This window comes from Haliotis asinina, chromosome 16, assembly GCF_037392515.1.
Source record: "Haliotis asinina isolate JCU_RB_2024 chromosome 16, JCU_Hal_asi_v2, whole genome shotgun sequence".
Lineage (NCBI taxonomy): Eukaryota > Metazoa > Mollusca > Gastropoda > Lepetellida > Haliotidae > Haliotis > Haliotis asinina.
The window spans coordinates 13,255,298-13,279,387 of NC_090295.1; the positions used below are offsets into that span (position 1 = coordinate 13,255,298).

At 39.4% G+C, this 24,090-nt stretch overlaps 1 protein-coding gene across 2 annotated transcripts; it reads left to right on the forward strand.

The window, feature by feature from the left end:
- The first annotated feature begins 164 nt into the window (after positions 1-164).
- On the forward strand, positions 165-21,668 carry LOC137268299 (tRNA (cytidine(32)/guanosine(34)-2'-O)-methyltransferase-like). 2 transcript variants are annotated; one of them, XM_067802847.1, is made up of 11 exons: positions 165-203; positions 1,728-1,853; positions 2,259-2,328; positions 4,652-4,754; positions 7,210-7,288; positions 8,610-8,662; positions 8,929-8,982; positions 13,182-13,284; positions 14,108-14,191; positions 16,960-17,063; positions 20,367-21,668. In XM_067802847.1, exons 2-11 carry the CDS (start codon positions 1,733-1,735, stop codon positions 20,661-20,663), a joined length of 1,068 nt encoding a protein of 355 aa, XP_067658948.1. In that variant the 5' UTR covers positions 165-203; positions 1,728-1,732; the 3' UTR covers positions 20,664-21,668. The 2 variants fall into 2 exon arrangements, with proteins under 2 accessions (XP_067658948.1, XP_067658949.1); XM_067802848.1 differs by having other exon boundaries at positions 191-371.
- Positions 21,669-24,090: the final 2,422 nt, after the last annotated feature.

A 24,090-nucleotide genomic window follows, 5' to 3' on the forward strand; every position in this document is an offset into this window, starting at 1 on the left:
AAAAGCCCCCAGACACCTCATTCTCATGGAAACCCCTCCATACAACCGGTTTGGAATACATGAAAGAACCCACTAATCATCTCCCTCAGTTACAATGCCTTTCGTTATTTAGTTTGTGTATCATTCAAAAGCCATTGAAGGTTTTTAGCGGTATTTATCACATTTAAGTATTCAGAGTTATCTCCCATCCACGAACGATTTTGGTAGGTACACATGGATAATGTGTTTTCAATTATTTCCTTTATGTCATCTTACGAAGTGCGATTAACTGAACATTTTGAAATATGAAAACATTATGATTTATTTTATTCAATGAATGGTTTTCACTTTGGTGGAGAATGGTTCAGTCGTGAGAAAATGCTCGTGCTGAGGTAATGAACTTGTAGTTGTATGATGATAGACTTCAGGCTATGGTTTACAGGTGATGTGGTAATTTTGACGGTTCTCGTGCATATCGTATTTTTTATATCTGACAAAAAACTATCGCTTGGTTACAATGCGTTGGTCTTGCTAATAATGTCAATCAATGTTAATGAATTGCTGGCTGGTGATTCAGTTCCAAAGCAGCCATCAACTGATTTTTCTGTAAACCACGGCGTTGATCTATATACACTTAGCTATAACTGTTTTTTCGTATGTAAAGTCCCATTCTGTTTGTAGGATACTGGTGAAAGGGATTTAATGACCCCAAACGTTTGTCACTGATATAAATTCAACACTTGTTCAAGTAACTTTTATGTGCACATGGGCGCTCTACTTTCATGTATTTATAAGTATGACCTGTATGTATCTTATACAGTTAGGTCATCTTATAAACATTTCAGAGTCAAGCGCCTATGTGTGTACAATATCCAGCATTTAACAAGACGACTTTGTGTTATACCAAGGTGTTCGATTTAGGCCTTGATCTCGGAAGTTTATATATATGAACAACAAACACACCATGCCATTTTGGTAGAAGCATTTTCTTGGTGCTCAAATTAAACAAATACGCTTTTATGTAACTGTAATATCTGCAAAAGCTTTGAGCACAAATATGTATGATGTGCAGTAATCCAGAACAACTTAAAAGAAACAAAACTACCTCGTTATGATACTACCAGGGCATGAAAGACACAAATGATTTCCAGTGTACTAAGCTCAACAAAAAATGCTTGTTCTGTTAGCAGGGCGAGTCTCTTCTCTACTTTGACCACCGGTTACATTGGTGAGGTTGTTTGGATGATGGTATTATTTCTTGATGATGGATATAAAGGCAGTGTTAACGAATGGTGTTTCACAGTAACAGGACATTGGGTCCTGTAAGTTTCAGATGTCTGTCTGACCCACTGAAAATTCACAGGACCCACAGAATAAAATCAAACACACATTTCAGATTTAACATTTCTCATTATTGGCTTTGAAATTATTAACATTATATGATGACCAACATTATAAACATAAATTTAGAAACAGTGAACAAGTGTCACATGCCACAAATAACAACTTCAGAAAAAGTCATTGTAATATATTCAGTCCGACACTGGGGCCAGCAGGTTGGGGACTTCTGTCTGACTTCTGTCAAAAATCCATATCAGGTTTACTAGATATTCCTGAACACTATAAAGGTGGATGTTTTATCAACGGAAGTGTGATAACCTTTAACACCTAGGTGTGAAGCCTGTAATCAAGGTAGCTAAATAAATAAAAGTGTTTATATGAATCTATTTAAGAGTATATTTCTTCAGGCATCATGGGTAGATCCTCAAAGGACAAGCGTGATGTTTACTACCGCCTTGCTAAGGAAGAGGGATGGCGAGCAAGGAGTGCATTCAAGCTGCTGCAGATAAATGATGACTTCAACATATTCCAAGGTTCCTGTATTGTTTCCCTTATGGGGAGATGGGGAAGTCTAACAGTTAAAGTGTTGTAATGAAGACCTAGTTCAATTCCTCAAATGAATTGGGCCTATTGTACCAAAGTGTCAAACCTAGATCTTCGGCGTGATGAGCAAACGCTTTAACCACTAGGCTACCTCACTGCCCCCAGTCTGTTTAAGAGTGTCATGGAACAGTAAAAAGTATTTTGATGGTGTCCTAATACTAGCAGCAACATATGAACATATGGTAAAATGATGCACTTTCTTAAGACGAAGCGAACTACCACAAATACATGACCAGTCATTAAAGTTGCCAACGCCCGTAACTGTGTTTGTTATTGTCATATAACATCAAACAGTCACCTGAATACAAAGTTTTGATGTGCCTTTCATCTTGCAGGTGTGACCAAGGTTGTTGACCTCTGTGCTGCACCAGGAAGCTGGAGCCAGGTGTTGTCACGGAAACTCAGGTGATTCTTACCAGCTACCCATGTCCATCCAAGTTTGTAATTCTTTAAGAGTTATAAGTCCTTGCAAAGATTGCTGTACCCAACACAGAGTCTGTTTCATTCACAGATCAATATTTAAAGGTCACATGCAACCAAAAAATCAAACATAAATAAAACATAATTGTCACTTATTCATGACATGTAACATACATTGCTGCTTGTAAAAAAAAACAAGTAAACAAAATTATAAGTGTACAATCGCAATTCAAAAGTGCAATATTTTGTACTTGGGCTTACTTCCCTTGAAATGAAGCCCCCTGGAGACGGAACCCAGTCATAGCGGGTGCGTGTGCACTCAAGTGTAACGGCAGCTTCCAAATGACTGGTTCATTTGGTGATACGCTGAGGGCTCATTGTGTGTTTAGAAAGATGATCTGTTTGATGGGCATTTTAGAAGTATGGCAAGTCACAGGAAAGTAAAATTCTTTATGGATAACAACTTTTATCGTACTTGATGCGTCGTTTCCATATGGTTTCATATACCATTGTCAAAGAAAATCATATACATTAGAAGTTGTTATCCATAAACAGTGTATATAGAGATGTTCGATCCAATCAGAAATCATCTCAGTAGAGATGGTGAACTGCTGCATGGCAGGTCATTCGTCCAAGTACTAAGCAGGACGTGAAACTGACAAGAGTTTGCACCAGTTTCTGTCAGATCCAGTCGTCCTAGAAAAATGGATGTAGATGTAATGGATGTTTGCAACCCACAGACGTAAAAACATGTCATGTGTACATGTATCACCCTTGCCTAATTACATAATGTGGCAGAGACAGGTGCACGAGTCATAAATCAATTCATTTTGTTTATGAGGTATAGCCTGATAGGTGTTAAGTTCAAATTGCATGTGGTCAATGATTGAAGCTGTGTATTGCACATTGTCTTTAGCAGACAGGCAGGCAGACGTATAGGTGACAATAAACAAGACATTTAGCTTTCTCTGTGACAGAGGCTGCTTACCACAATCAACAATTCTTTTTTTATGTAACAAGTAGATTATTTACTTGTATATGTACACAACCATGATTAGACTACTGCTCATGACCTCATACTCTGGGCATGCATACTTTTTCAAGCTTCGCAAACCTATTGACTGCGGGTACGTTATGGGCACAGTGCAGCATAGCTATTGAAACCACTTTTTCCCCCAGCGCTGGGGGGAATTTAGTGAATCATTTGAACTCCAATTTGGTGGGCTTTTTTTCAACTTTGTTGGTTGAATTGGCATTTTGATGATTTGGTTCGGTAAGTGCATACCGAAAGGTGTCAGAATCTGCAAAGTTGTGACGTTTAAACACTTTGTTTTGATACTGGGTCAGGTTCCCAGTGAACTTGTTTGGCAGCCCAAGAGCTCATGAATGAGGGTTGGGTGGTTTCTGTCCCAGCTGACATCTTGAATAACCAGATTATTGGTTTCTTTACATTAAGCATTGGTTGCCCTGTTCCCTCAATTAACTGCCTCACTTAAGGTGTTGGTGTCTTTACATCAAACATTGGTTGCCCTGTTCCCTCAATTAACTGCCTCACTTAAGGTGTTGGTGTCTTTACATCAAGCATTGGTTGCCCTGTTCCCTCAATTAACTGCCTCACTTAAGGTGTTGGTGTCTTTACATCAAGCATTGGTTGCCCTGTTCCCTCAATTAACTGCCTCACTTAAGGTGTTCTGCCTCACTTAAGGTGTTGGTGTCTTTACATCAAGCATTGGTTGCCCTGTTCCCTCAGTTAAGTGTCTCACTTATGGTGTTGGTGTCTTTACATCAAACATTGGTTGCCCTGTTCCCTCAATTAAGTGTCTCACTTATGGTGTTGGTGTCTTTACATCAAACATTGGTTGCCCTGTTCCCTCAGTTAAGTGTCTCACTTATGGTGTTGGTGTCTTTACATCAAGCATTGGTTGCCTTGTTCCCTGAATTAAGTGTCTTACTTTTTTAACAAACTCTGTCACTAAAGCAGTGTGGTGTAGTTTCTGCTTCTCTTACTGGTAAACAGTAGTTTTTCTGTACCTGACTTGATCGCTTAGAAGCTACCATGATAAATTTGGATTAACTAACTTTAATTCATACCCAACATACTATTATACACAGCCAGAATATTGCTGACACTAAATTTAATATCTTGTTTCTCTTTTTTAAAATAGAATTATGTTTATGTTTTCAACATCTTAAACAATCGGACAATGATATAATATTACAGACAAGACACTACAGTGATTGGATACTTTTTCAATATTTGATTGAATTCAAACCTGTTTTATGAACAACTCTTGTTACCTTCTTTCAGAGGTATTGATGGCAAACAAAGTGATGCTAAGATTGTGGCGGTGGATCTGCAGGCCATGGCTCCAATTCCGGGGGTTATACAGCTTCAAGGGGATATTACAAAGGTAATGACACATGCTGTTGATCACTGGATTGTCAGGTCCAGCCTCAATGAAGAACCAGGGTTAGATTTGTTCTTCAGCAATCCAAGCTTGTCATAAAAGGTGACTCGGTGGTCAGGCTTGCTGACTTAGTTCACACATGTCATCATATCAGCTGTGTAGATTGATGCTTTTGGCTGTTGATCACTAGATTGCCTGGTCCAGACTTGATTATTTACAGACGCTGCCAAATCACAGTCAAATAGCTGGAATATTGCAGAGTGTGGCATTAAAATAGAAACCAACAACAACCAACAAAGGTAACTGTAGCATCCTTATGCCCCAACCATGGATAGGTTTGTCAAGATGTGAATACCATGTCATCCTTGAAAAACTGGGAGGAAGTTTACTTGACCCATCTTTGAGTAGTTTTCCAGCTACATCAGCATCATGACAATTTCAAAGAAAGTGGCTGATGTCGTGGACATTTACCCATGAGCACATGGTGTTGACTCACCTAGATACTCTGGGCAAACCGGCATTTGAATCTAGGTTGCCGTTGTTCAAAGCGATTTTGGGTCTTACTTGATTGTAACTTCCATACCAGAACATAGACTTGTGGGAGTCTTAGCGCTAAGATTGTTTTGTACAATGGCACCCAGGATCTTAGGATTCTTGCAGGGACAAAGGACTCTGTAAATCCAAGAGTGTGCCCTCAGATGATAAGGACACTCATGTCCCTTCTCCCTTTGAAGAAGAATGTTTCAGCATTCAAGTAGTGGTGTTCCAGCTAATTGAAATGATCAAAGATTGGTCGCAGTGATATGATATATTAGTCATTACTTTAAAGTAGCAAGTTGCACCATGTTATACATATCTGAAATAACAACCCTCATAAGAAAATCTGAAATATGACGCTAACCAATTTTTTTATGTGATTGTTCGTTGGTAGTGAAGCAGTCAGCAATTGTCAGATGTCAACCAATTCCCAACACTACATTCAGGTACAACTGACAAATCTCATGTACATTTAGTCACTTTTCTCAATATTATACTGTTGTCAGCAGTTATTTTCAGAATATTTTCGTATTAGTGTCTTGTATTCCCATTTATCATATTTCCAAGAACATTCCATAAAGGTTAACAAAACCTACCCTGTCACTGCATTTGTACTCTCCTGGATGACTTCAATAAAGGGAGGTAACTCATGGATATTTAATCTCCTTCAGTGATGCAGTTCACTTTAGGTTTGGTTACTTGTTGTTTAATGCCACACTCAGCAATATTCCAACTGTATGGCAACAGTCTGTAGATTGTCTTGACCAGACAGTCCAGTGATATCAGGTAAAGTGATGTTAGGGTTAACAACATGAGCATCGATTTACACATTTGTATTATGATGATGTGTGTCAGCCATGTCAGCAAGTCTGACCACCTGATCCTGTCAGTTTTCCTGGGATGCTTTTGACCAGTTCTAACCCAGAGGTGATGGAGGTGGAGCTGATGCAACTATATTGTTGTAGCACAGACTTTTATTTAATGAATAATCAGGCATGTTGTCATGACAGACATTAGATGCCATCCATTATTAAAAGTGTCTTGACTACGTGTCAAAGTGTATGAGGTAGATCATACTGTCACAGCCTTGATTTGACTCTCATTGGTCTGTTTTAACATAGCAGGGATGTTGTTGACAGCACCCCCAAAGATAATGGTATACATTGTATCTCATTCTTATGATACCTGACGTTAAGTGGCCATTTACATACAACAGACAAACATCCACATGGAAACATATGGATAGGTAAATGTAACATTTTCTGTGCTGAATGGGCGCTTTAGATGACATAGTAAAACTTGCAGTGACGCGACTGATTCAATATTCAATATTTGTTGGGTTTGAGTGAAGTGAAACATTCTCCACAACAGCAAAAAACAATGGTGTTGAAACACACCAGCGCCATGTTTGACTCAAACTCCAAGACACAACAGCCAAGTGCATGTGGAAGTTAGATTTACCTAGAGTATAAATGACCTTGCCACATTTAAGTTTATTTAAGACTATCAAATTTTAAGGTGTTCCCATATTTTTTATTGTTGTATATAACTTATTGAAGGCCATTGGGTGGCAGTGTGATATTACTGGATGGAGTGTCCCATAGCAGCTGGTATCATTGTGGGTTTGAATCCCACTGTTGATTAACCAAAGTGTTTACAATCCGTTTTCATTCTCCTTCCATGTTGTTGTGTCACATTTGTGTAAGTTTTGAAGTCATTATTAAGCACAATTCACTTAAGGGCAGGTGGGTGGCACAGCGAATGAAGTGTTTGCTTATCATGCTTGATGTCCTAGTTCTAGTCTGGAGAAGCCCAAAGCTGGATTGTACTGCTGTAATGTATCAGCTGATAAAGACAAGATTCACCTTTATGTAAGGGTTGCATTCAACATTTAGTGTATATAAATGTTGGAACTTTTCAGAAATCTACAGCTCAAGAAATCATCAGCCATTTTGAAGGGGAAAAGGCAGACTTGGTAGTGTGTGATGGAGCCCCTGATGGTAAAATATTTTAGTATTTTGTTTGTTGCTCAAAATCATTGCGTCCAGATTCAGCGTTAATACAACAATGTCATACCCACATCGAGTGTACTCATAGTGTCAATTCTGGTTGAATTTGCAACGTTATCAACCCGTGAAGATCCTGGTAGAATAGGTCTTCAGCAAACCATGCTTGCCACAAAAGGTGACACTGCTTGTGTCTTGAGGCAATTAATGGGATCAGGTGGTCAAGCTCACTGACTTGGTTGACATATGTACCTTATCTCGTAGCGACATCAGTGGTTTTTTAAAACAGGTTTCACATGTCAGCAAACAGGCACAAGAAGCAATTGACTCCTACCAGTGAGAAAGAACTCCAACAGATGTTTGTTTTTTGTGCCAATTTGCCAACATGTGAAACTTGTTTAAAATACCACTGATGGAGCCACAAGATAACTTGTGTAAATAAATTCAAGAATTATTGACATATTAAAGAAGAATTGACACTTCAAGTATACATGTACAAAGACATGATGAAGTCAAGGTTGGTACCTGAGTGCATCTCTAATGTATGTTTTCAATCACATTTGATACCTAATGACATAACAAAACAAACCTCACCATGCTTACAATTTAATCTAAAATATGATGGCATTTCTTAGTACACAAGGCTAACATGCTGGCTATAATACCAGTAGTTGCGGGTGGTTCTATCAAAAGGGAGACAACTCTGCAATGCTTAAGATCACCAGTACGGTGGCCTCTTACTAATTCTGACTGGCTTTGGACTAACTGAAAATCCAAATTAGACAGCAGTCTGAGTTACACAGAAACGTTCTATATTGATGCCTGAAGGCTCAAATTATTCCTTGGTCAAGAGGATGGAGAACTGATGTGTTGGTCAGAAGCAGGGACGGAAATAATTCTTGAATGTACCCCAATACAGTGGCACTTTTAAAATCACTTGCCCTGATAATTTTTCCACTATACCAGCTGATTCTCTTGTTGATTGTTTAAATAAACAACATAGTTAACAATGAAAAGTCAACTGGACACCGGTACAGCGTGATATACAAGTTAGCATGCCCAACAGAAAAAACACTAGCCTGGGACGTCGGGCAGTGGGTTATTTCCACTCCTGCAGAAGATATTTTTCTGTAACATTGCTGCTAAATTCATTATGACAAGAAAGAAGGATTACGCTGAGACCGTAAGTTGAGTTCGGTATATACAGCCAGAGTCCCAGAAAAACATAGTCTGAATTTGACTGAGTGCACTGTACAAGAATGTGTGGAAATGTGCACTGTTCTATGTAAAGAGAAACCCTTAACGTCTGTTTCAGTGACTGGCCTCCATGACATTGATGAATATATACAAGCTCAGCTTCTGCTGGCTGTAAGTCACTCTGTATGTCATAACTTGTTAGTAAAGTATTCAGAAACAGCCAGACCAATTTTGATTTCCTTTAATCCATTTGTGATGTCATGGACAAGGGATGACATCATGTTGTATTTTTCTTAAAGTGACATTCTAATATTAACTCAGCATTGAAATTTGTTAAGACACACTTACATGAATGTAAGAGTTTTTAGACACTATCATTTTCTGCCTATAAAACACTGTTAAGGACATGTTTTGTATCACGTTTATGTGTTTTTCAGGCTCTGAACATCACCACATTTGTCCTGAAGAAGAACGGAACATTTGTAGCAAAGGTGGGGCTTTATTGAGGAAGGAATTGTTTTGTTTTACAGTGGAACAGTAGCAGGTAATTTGTAAACAGAAAATGTTACTTTTGAAGCTATCTTCAGATACAGGAGAGGTGTTCTTCCTTAACAGGGTTATAAACTTTGTGTCACCACCTACAAATTGCTTTGTATGTCAAGGTCTGTCAGGAAACATCCTCAGATTTTTTGGCCTAAACTCTTCGCACGCCTGATATCAAAATAATATAGGCCAGGTTACAAAGCTGGATTGCCTGTCATATACTTTATGTACAGACTGCAGCAACTCTGGTCACATTTACTCTAGGGGACAGTTGGGAAGCCAAGTGGTGAAAGTGTTTGCTTGCCATGCCAAAGACCTGTGTTTGATTCCCCACACTGATTCCCCAAAATGTGTTGAGCCCATTCCTGGTGTCTTCCGCTGTGATATTGCTGGAATGTAGCTAAAAGTGGTGTAAAACCAAACTCGCTCACTCACATACTGACATGGAAATTTCTCGTAATGGGAGATAACTCTTGAAAGCCAGATGGCGATATGATTTTCTCTGAATATTCACATATTCATGCTTGTGTGACACATATGATTGGTACAGTGGGGAAAGCAAATTCAACCAAATGGTGCTGCCAGATAGACATTCAAACTGTGTGTGGCAGGTAGATTAGAACTTTATTCAAATTACTCTCTGGTCAGTCTTTTAACATTACAACAGTTTTCTTAACTGCCCCATTCCAAGACTACTCAAATGATGAAGCAAGTTGTGATACTGTAAACAAACCAATAACATTCCCATCTATGCCCAGGACAGCATTTCAAATGTGTACATATACATTCCACTTATAACATCGACCAATATATACTGAACATCATTGAAAACGCACCACCTGTAAATTTTGAAATAAGGCAATAGAATCTTTTGGAAATGGAAAATTAATGGTGGGAATTTTGATAATAACACACTAGATCGTAAATAACGCTCTACAGTGAAAAACGGATCGTTCGAACACATCATCGAACACATCACATGAAAACAACAAAATTCATGCACATCACACACGAAGGGCACAAATTGCATGCAGAAAGCATGCTGTTCAGGGGTATAAATGACCTTCGGCACAAAACCGTTCTCATTTTCGCAGTACTTTCGTAAGTAAAGTTTTTTCGCCATGCCAAGATTGTCACCAGAGGAACGAGAACAGGCCTTGGGTATGTTGCAGGTCGGCGCTTCAAGCAGAAACATTGCACGACGATTTGGGTGTCATCATTCGACCATTCTGAGGCTTGCTAACAGATACCAACAAACAGGAACCAGCAGGGACCGGCAACGCCCAGGTCAGGCACGTGTTACCACCCCTCGTCAAGATCGAGACATTGTACGGCGCCATATTCGGGATCGAACCTTGCCCGCTGCCAGAACCGCCAACGCTGTCCAGGGTCGACGTGGTTTGATCAGCGCTTCCACCGTCCGACGCCGTCTCCGTGCGGCAGGGTTACGTTGTCGACGCCCTTACGTTGGACCCATCCTGACTGACAGGCATCGCCGTGAACGCCGACAATGGGCTGAACAGCATCGTGTGTGGTTGTTACGACGTTGGCATGGTGTGGTGTTCTCCGACGAGTCGCGTTTTCACTTGCGAAATGCTGACGGGCGTCTACGGGTATGGCGTCGACGGGGTGAACGTTATCATCAGGATTGTGTTGTGCAAACCGATCGGTGGGGTGGAGGCAGCATTATGGTGTGGGGAGGGATAAGTTATCACCACAGAACCGCTCTGATTGTTTGTCGTGGCAGAGTGAATGCCGTTTACTACCGTGACAACATTCTTCAGAACAACGTCGTTCCCTTCTTTCACCAGCATCAAGATCTGCACACATTTCAACATGACAATGCACGAGCCCACACTGCACGTGTTTCGATACAGTATCTGGCTAACAACAACATTCCTCTACTTCATTGGCCTGCATTGTCACCAGATTTGTCACCCATCGAACACTTGTGGGATTACATCGGCCAACGCCTCGCACGTCGTCCGCAGATCAACAACCTTGGGGAACTCGACAATGCCTTGCAGCAAGAGTGGAATGCAGTGCCTCAGGACTTTATTCAGAGACTTATCCGTTCAATGAGGAGACATTGCACAGCTTGTGTTGCTGCTAACGGGGGTCATACACGCTACTGACTTTCCATTTTGACCCCATCTTTATTTCATTGTCAGCTGCATTAAATCTTCACTGTTTTGCTTGATTGTTTTTTGCTTCTTTTCTTTATCAAACATTGGTCTACACAAATATGTAAAATTTACATAGATTGCTCACTTCTGCTCTTAGAAATCCACAATTTTAGGGGTGGTGCGTTTTCAATGATGTTCAGTATATTTACCACAGTCATATATTGCTACTCGTTTAACTTGCACATAACCATTCCTGGGCCCCTATTCCTGGATCCTACCCCTAGGATACCCTAACTTTGACCCCAGGGTCTAGGATAGGTTTCCTACCTTACTCTTGAAAGATATCCTAGCGCTGGGGCATCCTAACTTAGGACAAATACTGGAATAGGTTCTGACTTGTCCTCAGTCCATCTCAGTGGAAATCAACATCTTGTGATACTTGTTTGTTCACCAATTTGGACGTTGTGAAAACATAATCACAGCTGAATTTACAACAGCTTGCAGATTTTATCAGTAAAGAAGATTTTCTGAGTCTATATCATCATTTTATCAGTTGTGAATAAGACGTACTGGTTGCAATACACATTTTCTTTAGATCTACAAATGAGATCTATTTTTTTTCACACCTATTCTGTCCCTTTTAATTCACAACATCGCCCTTTTCTGTCACATTGCTCTGATATGTCAATGTCAAGGCCAACTCGATAAGGGAAGTAACTTCTGCTTATTTCCTAAGTTAATTTTCACTTTGTGAGATGACGCATAATGAAAGTTCAAGTCATGATAATTATTAAAAAAATCAAATGGTAATATTTTTTGCAGGTCTTAATTCTCTTTTTGGCAGACTTTCAAAATCTGACGACAAGTGTTATGCCCTAGTTTAATAAATAAATTTGATGTGAAGAAAATATCAAATATGTTAACATGTAATAATAATTAGATCTTTACATCTGTTCGAGTACATGTTCACTCTACATTTCTGGATACAAGGTATGAATTTTTATAATAACAATAATTAATTACAATTTCTTCTAGATCAAGTAAGTCCACCCAAAGGTGAATTTCACCACTTTCAAACATTTTAACTTCTATTTCTGGTCTCACAATTTGTCTTGTAAACGAGATCGTACCTGCCCTTACATATGTGTTTTTCATGCAATGAATTATGGGCAATATTTAATTGAACTTAATGAAGGTTTTTTCTATCTCGCCTACTGGAGAGCTTGCTATCCTAACTAGGATTCTGCCTACTAAGCTTTCACACCCAGAATTGCTTATCAGGCTACACTCCCAAAATCACTTCACTCAGAATGTTTTTTCTTTGAAAATCTCTAACACAGACATATTTGTATTTGGGAAACGCTTTCTCACTAATTCAGATTTAACTGTTTTCCTTTTGAGGTTTAATGTGATACGTTAACTTTAAACATGATCCTGAATACTACCACTGTGAAACTCCACACACTCTCTGAGTGGGTGATATACAGACAAGTCTCATACTGCTGTGTTCTTCATGTTGATAATGGCCACCATGACTTCCTGTGTTGTGGTGTCAAGCTTCTCAGTCAGGATGTTGAACATTTTATGAATTCCTCATTGATATTGGAGAAAGCTTCTTGTTCCTTATATTTCACCCAATAAATGAATATTTGTCATTATAGTGTTTGGACAGTTTTCACAGTCTTTTAATTTAAAGAAAGATCTGAGTTTGAAAATGAAATTTGTTAGTTCATATTTAACATAATAATGCCTTAATTGGATATACGTAAAATGAAAGAAGACCCTTTCTGGTGTTCCTCACCATGACAATGCTGGAATATTGCTAAAAGCCATGTAAAAACATACTAACTCCTTACGACTTGAAATATTAATATGATGTATAATGAGACAACTTCTCCTACCATTGTCAAGCAAGTGTGCAAGAAGCTATACCAAAACGTATAAAGAAGTTGTTGTCCGTGAAGTATCATATTTTTTATTAGTATTTCATTGTTAAATGATTGTTGTTATGGTTATTTCAGATATTCCGAGGGAAGGATGTGACCCTTCTCTACTCACAACTGAAGATTTTCTTTCCATTTGTCACCGTCTTCAAACCCAGAAGTAGTCGAAACTCTAGCATAGGTATGTATGATATAATATAGCTGAAATGTTTGTGATTTATGACGGGGGCTTGTGGGAAGGTTTTAGTCAATGTTCCTGGTTGAAGAATGGGCTAACTTACGTGCCAAATTGTTTTTGTACTAGTTTGTGATGTGTTGGAGGAGGGGGCCTATTGGAAGTACTAGTCAGTGTACATGGTTGAAGAAAGGGTCTAATATGCTTAACTGTTTGTTTGTGATATGTAGAAGGGGCTTGTGGAATGCACTGGTTAGTGTACCAGGTTGAAGAAAGGGGCAAGAAATGTGTTTTTGTTTGTGTAGACAATTAACAGGGTTTGTTGGAAGAACAGTGGAAGCTTTCAAAACCCACATATGTCCAATCCGGCAAGTTACCAACACCGGCATAAAATCTCGGTCTCATCCTTGGCTTGTACATTTATCACCAGCTCTACAATCCGGCACATTGTCTAAACATGTCTCAGTAGACTAGCCGTTTGCTTGGACCAGAATTTCTTTTCCAGTTTAACCATACTTAATTTTGTTGAATTACAGTGTCCAGTGTCATAAAGATAGCTCATAACTTCGATTGGTTTGTTATAAGGGTATGCTGCTGTAATTATCAAATGCTACATGCACCCTCCAACCTCATCTGGTACACCTGCTGTTTTATGTTGCATAAAGCAACGTTTCATTTTCAGCTTGATAACGTTCTGAGAATCTACATTGAAATGTCGAATAAACAAGAAGTTGTCATCCATAAAAGTTGTATGCTTCATTTTCATACAGATGTTAAACAGTTACATCATCTTATATTAGATATGGCAACTATGTATTGTGTTTTTCAGAGGCTTTTGTGGTGTGTCAGAGCTACAGTCCCCCTGATGGCTACACACCCAACATGTCCAATCCCCTGCTGGATCAACACTATGGTGAGTAAGGCAGCAACTTACTGAGATTCAAAAACTGATTATAAGTCCCCAGTCTGTGATGCCAAATGATTGGGATGACGTGAAAGCCATTTGATTGTGAATTCATCATGTTATGGTTTGTTATCCTAGGTGTGTACAGAGTGTGCAGGGTCTTTCTAGAATATTGCTGAAGGCATCATAAACACACATCTTTTACCTCGTTTTTATGTTTCCTGTTTGTGTAGAATCTTGTTCCTGATCCAAAAAGCTTTCAGGATGTTACAACCTATACTATACTAGCCACATAAAGAAACTGTGCAAAAATATTATCCCAGTTGATAAGTAAGATAACAATGTCAAAGGTACATATAAACTTTAATGGAGGGATCATGATACCATGACAAGTCGGGAGAATTTTAATTGAAAAGTCAGTCATAATGACGTCATGAGTCCACAAGTGGGACAGGGGTCAAATGACCATGTCACAACCTCAATAACAGGTATGTGCATCGATGACGCATAGAGCCTATCAAAAGTGCAAGGAAGGATTGTGGGATGTCACGCCAGATTCTCTCAAGTTCTGTTGTAAGGTCAAGGACATTATCTGGCAGATGAGGCAGGCGATGTAGACGTCGATCCATCTCGTCCCAAACATGCTCTATTAGGAAGAGATCCAGTGAATTTGCAGGCCAGGGCAGTAAGTCAACATTGTGGTGTTGCAAGAAATCCATTGCGACCGTTGCCATATGATGGCAGGCATTGGCGTTTTGGAATGTTGACCCAGGGCTTTCACATTGTAGAAAAGGACTTGCTACAGGTCGAAGAATCAGATCCTTGTCGCCCCACCTTTATGTTACTCGGAGCAATCACCAAAGGAGTCCTTTGGTGTGCTGTTGTTCCACCACAAATCATCACAGAACCACCACCAAAGCGATTCCTCTCTAAGACACAGGCCTGTGCATAATGGTCTCCCAGGCGTTATTAGGCACATTGATGTCCATCACCAAAACCTGGCTTCCAGGGCTTGTTGACGACGTTGGGTCAAGATAGGTCTATGGCAGGATGTCGTGGTCTGATCCCGTGATGACGTAAATGTTGTCAAATTGTGTTGGAGTGAATATGGCAAAGTCCTGGGATGGTCTGGGCAGTCATCACTGCAGTCTGAAACCTGTGGTGAAGATGGGTCACCCGTATCCATCTGTCCTGTCTTGGCGTTGTTACATGTGGATGCCCAGAACGTGGCCGATCGATGATTTTATTTGTGTTCTGGTAGCATCTCACCTTTGCAGAAATGGTGTTTTGGTGGCAGTGGAAATGTGCAGCCACTTATCGTTGAGACATTCCCAATGGCTTCATGACGTTGTGCAGATGTTAACTTTGGCATGCTATGCATTGCAATAGCCGTTTAATTTTTTTAACAATCCCAAGGGCAGGGGTTGAGCTTTCCAAAGTGACAGGCCTGTGTGGCAATCATTTGTACTGTTTCTCTTTCCTGGAATGTGCAATGTACATGCAACAACGTATTGCACGTCTCAAGTACGAAACCACTGACGTCACGGAACGTGGCTCCTGCATACACGTTGGATACCTGAGTTTACCTGATTGTTTGATAAATTTAAGTATTTGCATGCAGAGTTTCTTTATATGCCTAGTATGGTTGATCTATTTCAGTAAAATAACTGGAAATGCTGATGAAAACCACTGTCCAGCAACACTCCTAAGATTAGTTGGTGTCTCCAGTCTAGAAGTTTTGTAGGCTTAGAACTTTTTGACCAGCCCTCGTATGTTAGTAGTTTTGTAAAGATTCCCATGTTGTGGAGTTACAGTTGTATATGATGCTACATGTTGCTGGGTTGCCTCTGTCAGATGTTCAAGGTACTAATTATGTTTCATGGATATTTAGCATCCGTCTTGTGCTCATAGGTTTCATGCAGGTGATACATGCCCAGTGCCAAAAGACATTCCCGGTGACAGTTCTTGCATTGGGCAATTAGCTGAAGCAGCTTTACTGGCCCCTGGGCCTCAACATCAGAGTTCAATCCACTCATTCGTGTGTTGCTGTGGAAGATCATTGCTATTGTATTGTCTTATATAGTTTTGTTGGGAGACTACTGTGTCTCTCAAAAAATAAAGGTAGAATGACAGGCTGCAGAAACAAATCTTTTTGATTGAAAACTTCTTTTTAGCAATAGAAGTTGTCTATCCATATACCTTGTTTATCATCATTATACAAGCTTTGAAATGCCATTAAAGAAAGAGAGTTTGAGACATCAGGGTGGACAGTAAACTTTTAACGTAGGGCTGGGATGGGTCAAAATTTTCTACCCAGGTACCCCATCCTCTTACCCTACACTACCCGGATACCTGTTATGCTGTTTCCTGACATCAAACTTGTAAGAAATGGCAACATATTCTTCAGCATGGATGCCTACAATTTCGAGTTTATTCAACATCTTAACCATGTATTGTGTCCAAAACAGGTGACTGCACAATTATATATAAATCTTCAAAGACAATACAACCTTTTAATCATGAAAGAATAACATATTACACTGTTAAATCTGCTAGTTACATGATCATAATGAGTCCAGGTATTGAGACAGGTATCTAGGTCCATCTCATTGCCCACCCATTCCAGGTATCCAGGATGCATGTGTGAACCTCTGTGTTTATCGATCATTCCTCCAGATGTGGACTTTTTAACACTGGTCAGCCATCCTGATGGATGGACAGTAAACTGTGACATTTAAGAATGTGTGAACCTCTGTATTTATCCATCATTCCTTCAGATGTGGACTTCAACAATCTAGAAGGACCCAACAGAGTGATTGTTCCCTTCCTTGCCTGTGGTGACCTCAGCGGCTTCGACTCAGACCGGACGTACCCTCTGGAGGTAGGTATCTGTCGTAACACTGGTCAGAACTGGAACCCGTTTCACAAAACTCTCATAAGCCTAAGATCTCATAACTTTTCTCATACCATTCATTCTCCCTATGTTACAGTATAGGAGTTACGAATACTACAAGAAAAGTTACGAAATCTTTGGCAAATGAGAGTTTTGTGAAACAGAGCCCGGATGTATGTATAGATGTGTCTTGGCAACAAAAGTTTTAGCTTGCTTTGGTCTGCAAAGTTCGTACCATTTATTCTCAATCCAATGCTGGATGCATTTCCCAATACGGTACATTGAATATATCTTGCTTCATTTCTCTCTGCTCTTTTACCAGCGTTCCTTCTCTCACTCTTACACTAGTTGTAATGCAATACTGATTGTAGTGCAAGTAGTATCTTGTGCATTACCTATTCTGTGACGTGGGCATCTTCACTTTTTCCATTTCATTTAATTCCAAGGCCAAAGGTAGTTGCTTCACACCTCAGCCATACATCATCTCTACTGATGTTCATGTCTTTCACAGAGTAAATAGTTTTTAACGGCTGCGTCTCAGTCAAGTTTATCTACGACCAGGACCCACGATAAGTCACAGACATGTTTCAAAAGTTTCATGTTGAAAAGTTTGATATCTTTACTTCTAAAAAGCCATTTTCATTGACATCATTTGAAAATGTGACAAATTACATCTATGGTTTATGAGAATTAAATTAACTTTATCGTGTCTTTATATTTGAGGGAACAAATCCTACAGATGACTTCATCTTACAGTATTTTAGCCTGTTTCTGGTGGCAAGTATGTGTAGTGTCTATCGTGTGTGTAGAAGTCAGTGGTTAAGCTCCCATACGCATCACACCAAGAGATTGTAAAGTAAGCCTGACATCCTGAAACTGAGAGTATTACAGGATAATGTATGAATGGAGTCATCATGATATCCACGTCCAGAGGCCCAGATAAGCTACGTATCCAGGTAAAATATGCGTAGAAAATATCCAGATTACGCCCTGGAAAATAATTGTTGAGTACCAATTACACATTTAAAAATGATAGATACGCAAAACATTTAAAACATGCGTATGGAGTATATTTATATAGAAAAATGACAATCAATGAAAAAGATATTGTTTGCTATTACTTTGTACTGTTAGTATAGGACTATTGTAGTACTGTCAGTATTGGATGAGTGACTTTATATGAAATCATTTCCTTCATATTTAAGTTGGTAGTGATTAGGTATGAAATAAGGCAGAAAATACCTGCTTAGTAAACTTACTCGAGGACATACACTTATATGAGTAAAATCACTGAAATACCCATATATTTGAAAGCAGTGTGTAACAGAAAATGATATACCCACTCAACATTCATAATACCCACTCCAAAAAACTAAAGAGGGTGCAGTACCCACATGAGCTGAATCTTATGTGGAGCTCTGCATGCACACATATGCAGTAACATGACTGGAATACAGGTTAATGTTATGTCAAACTCCTGCGGGTCTCTATGAGTTGTCGCGACTATGCTTGCCGTAAGAGGCGACTAACGGGATCGGATGGTCAGCCATGCTGACTTGGTTGACGTCATCGGTTCCCATTTGCGCAGGTCCCTGCTCTGTTGTTGATCACTGGATCGTCTGGTCCAGACTCGATTATTTACAGACCGCCGCCATATAGCTGGAATATTGCTGAGTGCCGCGTAAAAGTAAACTCACTCACTCACTTTGTGAGTTGTCAGTCATACATATCTTTACTCCTTGACAATTTCAAAGGAAACTATTTCATGGAGAATTGGGTCAGGACTGGACTAAAATGTAGCATTATAAAAAGTAGGGGATATTGGATTTACATGATTGATGAAATGCAAATGATGAAGCCAGGGATGAAACAGATGATGAAGAGAAATTAGGGGAAAATATGACAATTTATTCCATTCCTTTGGAAATGTTTCATCTGTATGGATATATATTACTTCTTCTCATTTGCATTGCCATTGGCTAGTAGTATGCTCACCGAATGGGATATCCCCTACTTATTTTGGAATGGTATGTGTTATTATAAGTACAACTGAGCATTGTTACATAGATATGAACTATGTGTGTGCAGACTGCCAAGGTCACTTCTTTTGCCATTAGCCACTGACTTGCCAGGATTGGTCAAAACCAAAGGAGGAAGATACTGCTTGATAAAGACTCTGGTATTAAACTTACCTCAAACATGCACATGTGTTAACTCATGCAGTTATTGTGTCCTGGTTTTGATCAGGCTTGGTTATTCATGATGTGTGGATTTTGTTATGTGAACGAACACTTGTTATCCCTCAGGGATATAAGCGGGTGATATAGTATTAGACTCAGTCCCTCCGTCGGTCCATACGTACGTACAGATTGGAATATCTTTAGAACCGTTGACTAGATTCTATTCATATTTGGTATCTAGGTTTATCACAGTAAAAGAAAGGTCTCAGTCAGGTTTGGTGACTTTGACATTTATCTCAAGGTCACAAGCAGACTATAGCTTTTTACCTTGTCAGTGAGACAAGAACCACTCACTGGATTTTCTTCATATTCAACACCAAGCTTTTTCTTGGGAAGCTGCAGGGCCCAGTTGATTTTGGTGACCTTCAGTTAATTTTCACAGTTACTGCAACTGTTTTTTAGGAGTTTAACACACTGGTTAAGGTCTAAGTGACTCTCCAAAGTATTTTTGTTTTCAAACAACTAGAGTGCAAACTATCCAAGAGCATGAGATTAATGTTTTTGTTGACATCTCACTTCATCTTAAACTACGACCTTCAGTTTCTTTCCTTTTTGAGTTTGATTTGATAATACTTGGCAGAGGATTACGTCACCTCAGTGACAATGCTTGTTTAGAAAGCAACTGTCTTGTTTCTTAGTCATTACTTTGTGTGATGGAACATTTTCTTCTTACTGTAAGTTTCACTCAGTGGGGTGCTTAATGCATTTGCTCTTCACACCAAAGTTCCAGGTTTGATCCTGCACTTAGGTGCAATGTGCAATGCCCATTTCTGGTGTTCTCAGCTTTTATATTGCTGGAAATTTAGTAGTATCAGGGCAGTGTTAATCACAACTATTTGTATTAATCTTCAAGATACTCCAGACGAACACAGAAACATATCCTCGTTTATGGTTCACAGGTAAGTGAACTGAAATTGGGGACACCTCAATGCAACTTTAGCATTGAGATTGCTGTATTTTACCCAGGTAGATATTTTTGGTAATTATGTAATTCTTTGCAAAATGACATAGAAATCCTATGTAAACAATCTTTTGGTTGTTGATGTTCCAGTTGGAGCCAGGTAAAGGCTATACCTATCACGCCCCCACGCAGGCTCCGATAGATCCGCCCTACAAACAAGCCTGTATCCTGAGGAAGTCGGACAAACTCGCCAAACAAGGGACTCGACTCACTGATACCAGTAACACTAGTTGTGTTGAGAGTAGTACTCAGGAGACTGAAAGGAGTGGTGTGGACAGCAGTGTTCAGTCAAGTGAAACCAGTTGTGAGGAACATACTACCAAAAGTGAAGAAAATGCCTTAGCTGGTGCTTGTGGTGGGATTGGAAAGTTGAAACTGGAAACATGACCCTGTGATGTGACATGGCTGTTATGTGAATAACAGCAAAGATTTTTTATTGGGCAGTAAATGTTAAAATGAGCTGTTATCTGTACAGGATATCCAGCACATCTTGTTTGAGTCACAGGGGCGTGTTTCACTAAGTGTGAATGTAAATATTCCAACAACTCACCACCTGTCAAACTTGTGGAAAAATACAACTGATTTCTTTTCTCACCAAACTTTACCATGGAACCATTGGCGTTGTCAAACTCAAGTTTAATGCGTGAAATGTTGTCAAATTCATATTGTTCAGAAACAGTCAATGACTGTCCAAGAAATTGTCTCGTGATGTGACGTGGGGTTCAAATGACACAAAGTTTGACAACTTTTAGATTTTAACATGTTGTCAAACTGTATTTTTGCCGTGTGAGCACCACTGTAACTTAAGATCACTTTTTTGAAAGTGAGCCTTCTTAGTCAAGGTCATTGCCATGTCATGACAAACCGCCATCAAGTTGACCTTATTTAGAAACCTATTCCTTCATATAAAGACAACAGGAAATATTTAGTCCTTTTTCTTCACAACTATACCATCTATGAAGTACTGTGTTCTCAGTTGTACCTTCACTCATTGTTCCAGGGCCCATATTCATGATACGTTGGTAGTCCTAAGAATTCTACCTAGAGCTACGAGAATAGCTAGCCAGGTTATTTTATAAAGTGATTGTAGAGCGTTGACTGTTGTAACTCCTATGGACTCTTAGCACTAAGATAGTTGTAAGTTAATGCAGAGACCATATAATAGATTATATGGTCTCTGGTTAATGTTAATGTATGGCATGTACAACTATCTTAGTGCTAATAGATTGAAAATTTGGGCCCAATACCTTAAGATCTCCTTGTGAACATGAGCCTTCTGCGTCAAGGTCATTCTAAAATGATAAACCTCCATCAAGATGACCTTGATGGACTTTAAAGTTATTGCATCAAATGTTTACAACTATTCCTGCAAATAAAGACAACAAGATATAATTATGGTTTTCTCTTTCTTCAACACCTGGACCTTGTAAGAAATGCCTTGTAATGTGTTCTTAACTGTATCTACATTATAAGTTGCAGGTTATTGTAACCCTTATGCCAGCAGGCAGGTCACATTGCTAAATGACCAGGAAGAAATGCTACAATCTGATTGTTCGGAAATATTAATGAATTTGAAAGATGCAATATTAGCGTCATTTAATTTTTTTGTTTTGTCAAGCATGTTGCTTTTGTTCCACCTCACTCATTCACTCACTCACACATTGAAACCAAACATGGCACTTTTGTGCGAAATATGGCAACAAGGATTAGAGAGGACACATGTAGATACACACACCAGTAAAGTTTTGTGGCATGGTAAGAGAAGAGTATAGGGGAAGGTCAAGTTTGCATCTTGATGGATATATTTATGTTGAAATAATTCAATTATGCTTTTCTTGAATTTATAGAGATTGTAGATCAGTAACAAGAATGGAAATTGAAAAAGGGGTGAAATGTGAGAGTCTTACTGGACAAGGTAGGCTAGTGGTTAAAGTGAAGGTAAGATCTCTGCCCATATCCCCCCTAAATTTGAACAATGAGAAAAAATGTCCATGAGTGGCATTTTCATAAGATGGATATGTCTTTCAGCATGTTAAGTTACACTTAGGAATCACGTTAAAACTCATTGTTATATATTCAGACGAGGAATATATATTCAAATGATATGATTTTGCTAGGATGAAAATTAAGGGGGGTGGGAGGATTCGCTCGGAAGTCTTTCCAAAGTGAATACCTGAGTTCAATTCTCTGCATGGGTTCTAGGTGTTAAACCCATTTAGGGTGACTCCTGTGTAAGGTTGATGGAATTATTGCGTAAACGTGATGTAAAATGTACATATTCACTCACTCACTCACTGAACAGGAAGTGGAGTAATGAAGTGTTTTAGCTGTTAATGCCAAAGTCAAATGTTTCACCGGAAACAAGTGAAGATAGGTGTACTCCAGCATCTCCAATCTGGCGGTAATTATTCTAAAGCTGCCTAAAACTCCATCTTTCGAAATCTTAGCAAATGTGTAGTTTTAAACCTAAATTTGTCGTAGGGCCATTAAACAGATCCTTTTGGTAAGGTAACATACATGTGAAGACGGATGTCCAACCATCTGGACAGTTAGGGTATTAACAATGGCTGAAACTATGCCGGATTCACATTTTGATTTCAAGAACGTAGGCGTGTTGAGATGGTGTGCCACCATAAAGTGTTTAACCAACACTGGTCATTTTGTCGTGCCATAAATAGTTCCTGTTTATAGCTTAGGTCACGTTAACCCTCGTGTAAATGGAGTCAGAGGGAGGGTATGTCTCAAACGTTTAACAGCTGTTAAAATCACAGCGTCACGTTCGTGTATTAGCTCACCTGGGTCTGGAAGAAAATCCAGTGGTAGTGTGAGCTGGTTTTAAGGAGAGGGGAGGTGTAGAGTTTCTGTTTTAGTATTACATTAGTTTAAGGAACTAGCTCGTGTTTAAAATTGTCTGTAAAACTTATCTGCAGTTAAGCTGGGAGCGTTTCTAACCTTGTGAGTAGCCTGTTTGTATCGGGTCGTTATAAGCGACTACAGCGCAAAACAATCACGGCGTGGGTCTTAAGTCCTGTTATATAGTGAACTTATTGTATGAAGCACGTAGATGCTGAATACTCTGGCGCCTATGTAGGTTGGGTCATTGCTCTTGTCTCATCACGTCACAAACGATATCATTGTCTTTCTCCATTGTCCTTTTCAACAATGTTCTATTTATGTGGCAACGTCATCTGAATGCATCTGAACGGCTGTTACCTGACAGCACGTGAGGCTGTGAGCAGAAGTAAATTGATTCAAATGGTGGGTAGATACCTTAAGGACACAATGCCTCTTCCTTGGTGTGGTGGATAGTGCGTAGTCCACTGAACGGAATGTCGGGGTTCGATGCTGAAGCGACGTCATACTAAAAGAGCCTAAATTATAGTGCTACAGTTTGTAATATTACTTGCCCCATAGAGTCAAGAAGGATAACAATATATGGATAAATAACCTTATTACAGTGAGAGCTGCATTTCGGTATACATTCTTAAACCGTTACCAAGACAAAAACAAACACCGAAACATCCCTCTCACTGCGTCCGAGAGGTTGTTCATCCATATATAGTTATCCTTCCTAACTGCTAAATGCCCCTCAAAGATGTCCCTTATTGTCCCTTATATATGTCCATACACCATCACACGGACCATTCTGTGATGCAGCGCTCGTGAAAACGGTTCCAGACATAACCAGCCACAAACAAGAGATTCGTTTGTCGTTTAACGTGGCTCTCAATATAGTCTAAACACTATTCTGCGGTCTGTAAATAATCGAGTCCAGATAATCCAGTGATGAGCATCATTAGCATCGATCTACGCA

Coding starts and splice junctions, on each gene's coding strand:
- LOC137268299 (XM_067802847.1), top strand. CDS start 1,733: ATGGGTAGATCCTCAAAGGACAAGCGTGATGTTTACTACCGCCTTGCT. Junction 7,289..8,609: donor GTGTGATGGAGCCCCTGATG/GTAAAATATTTT, acceptor CGTCTGTTTCAG/TGACTGGCCTCCATGACATT. Junction 14,192..16,959: donor CCTGCTGGATCAACACTATG/GTGAGTAAGGCA, acceptor TCATTCCTTCAG/ATGTGGACTTCAACAATCTA.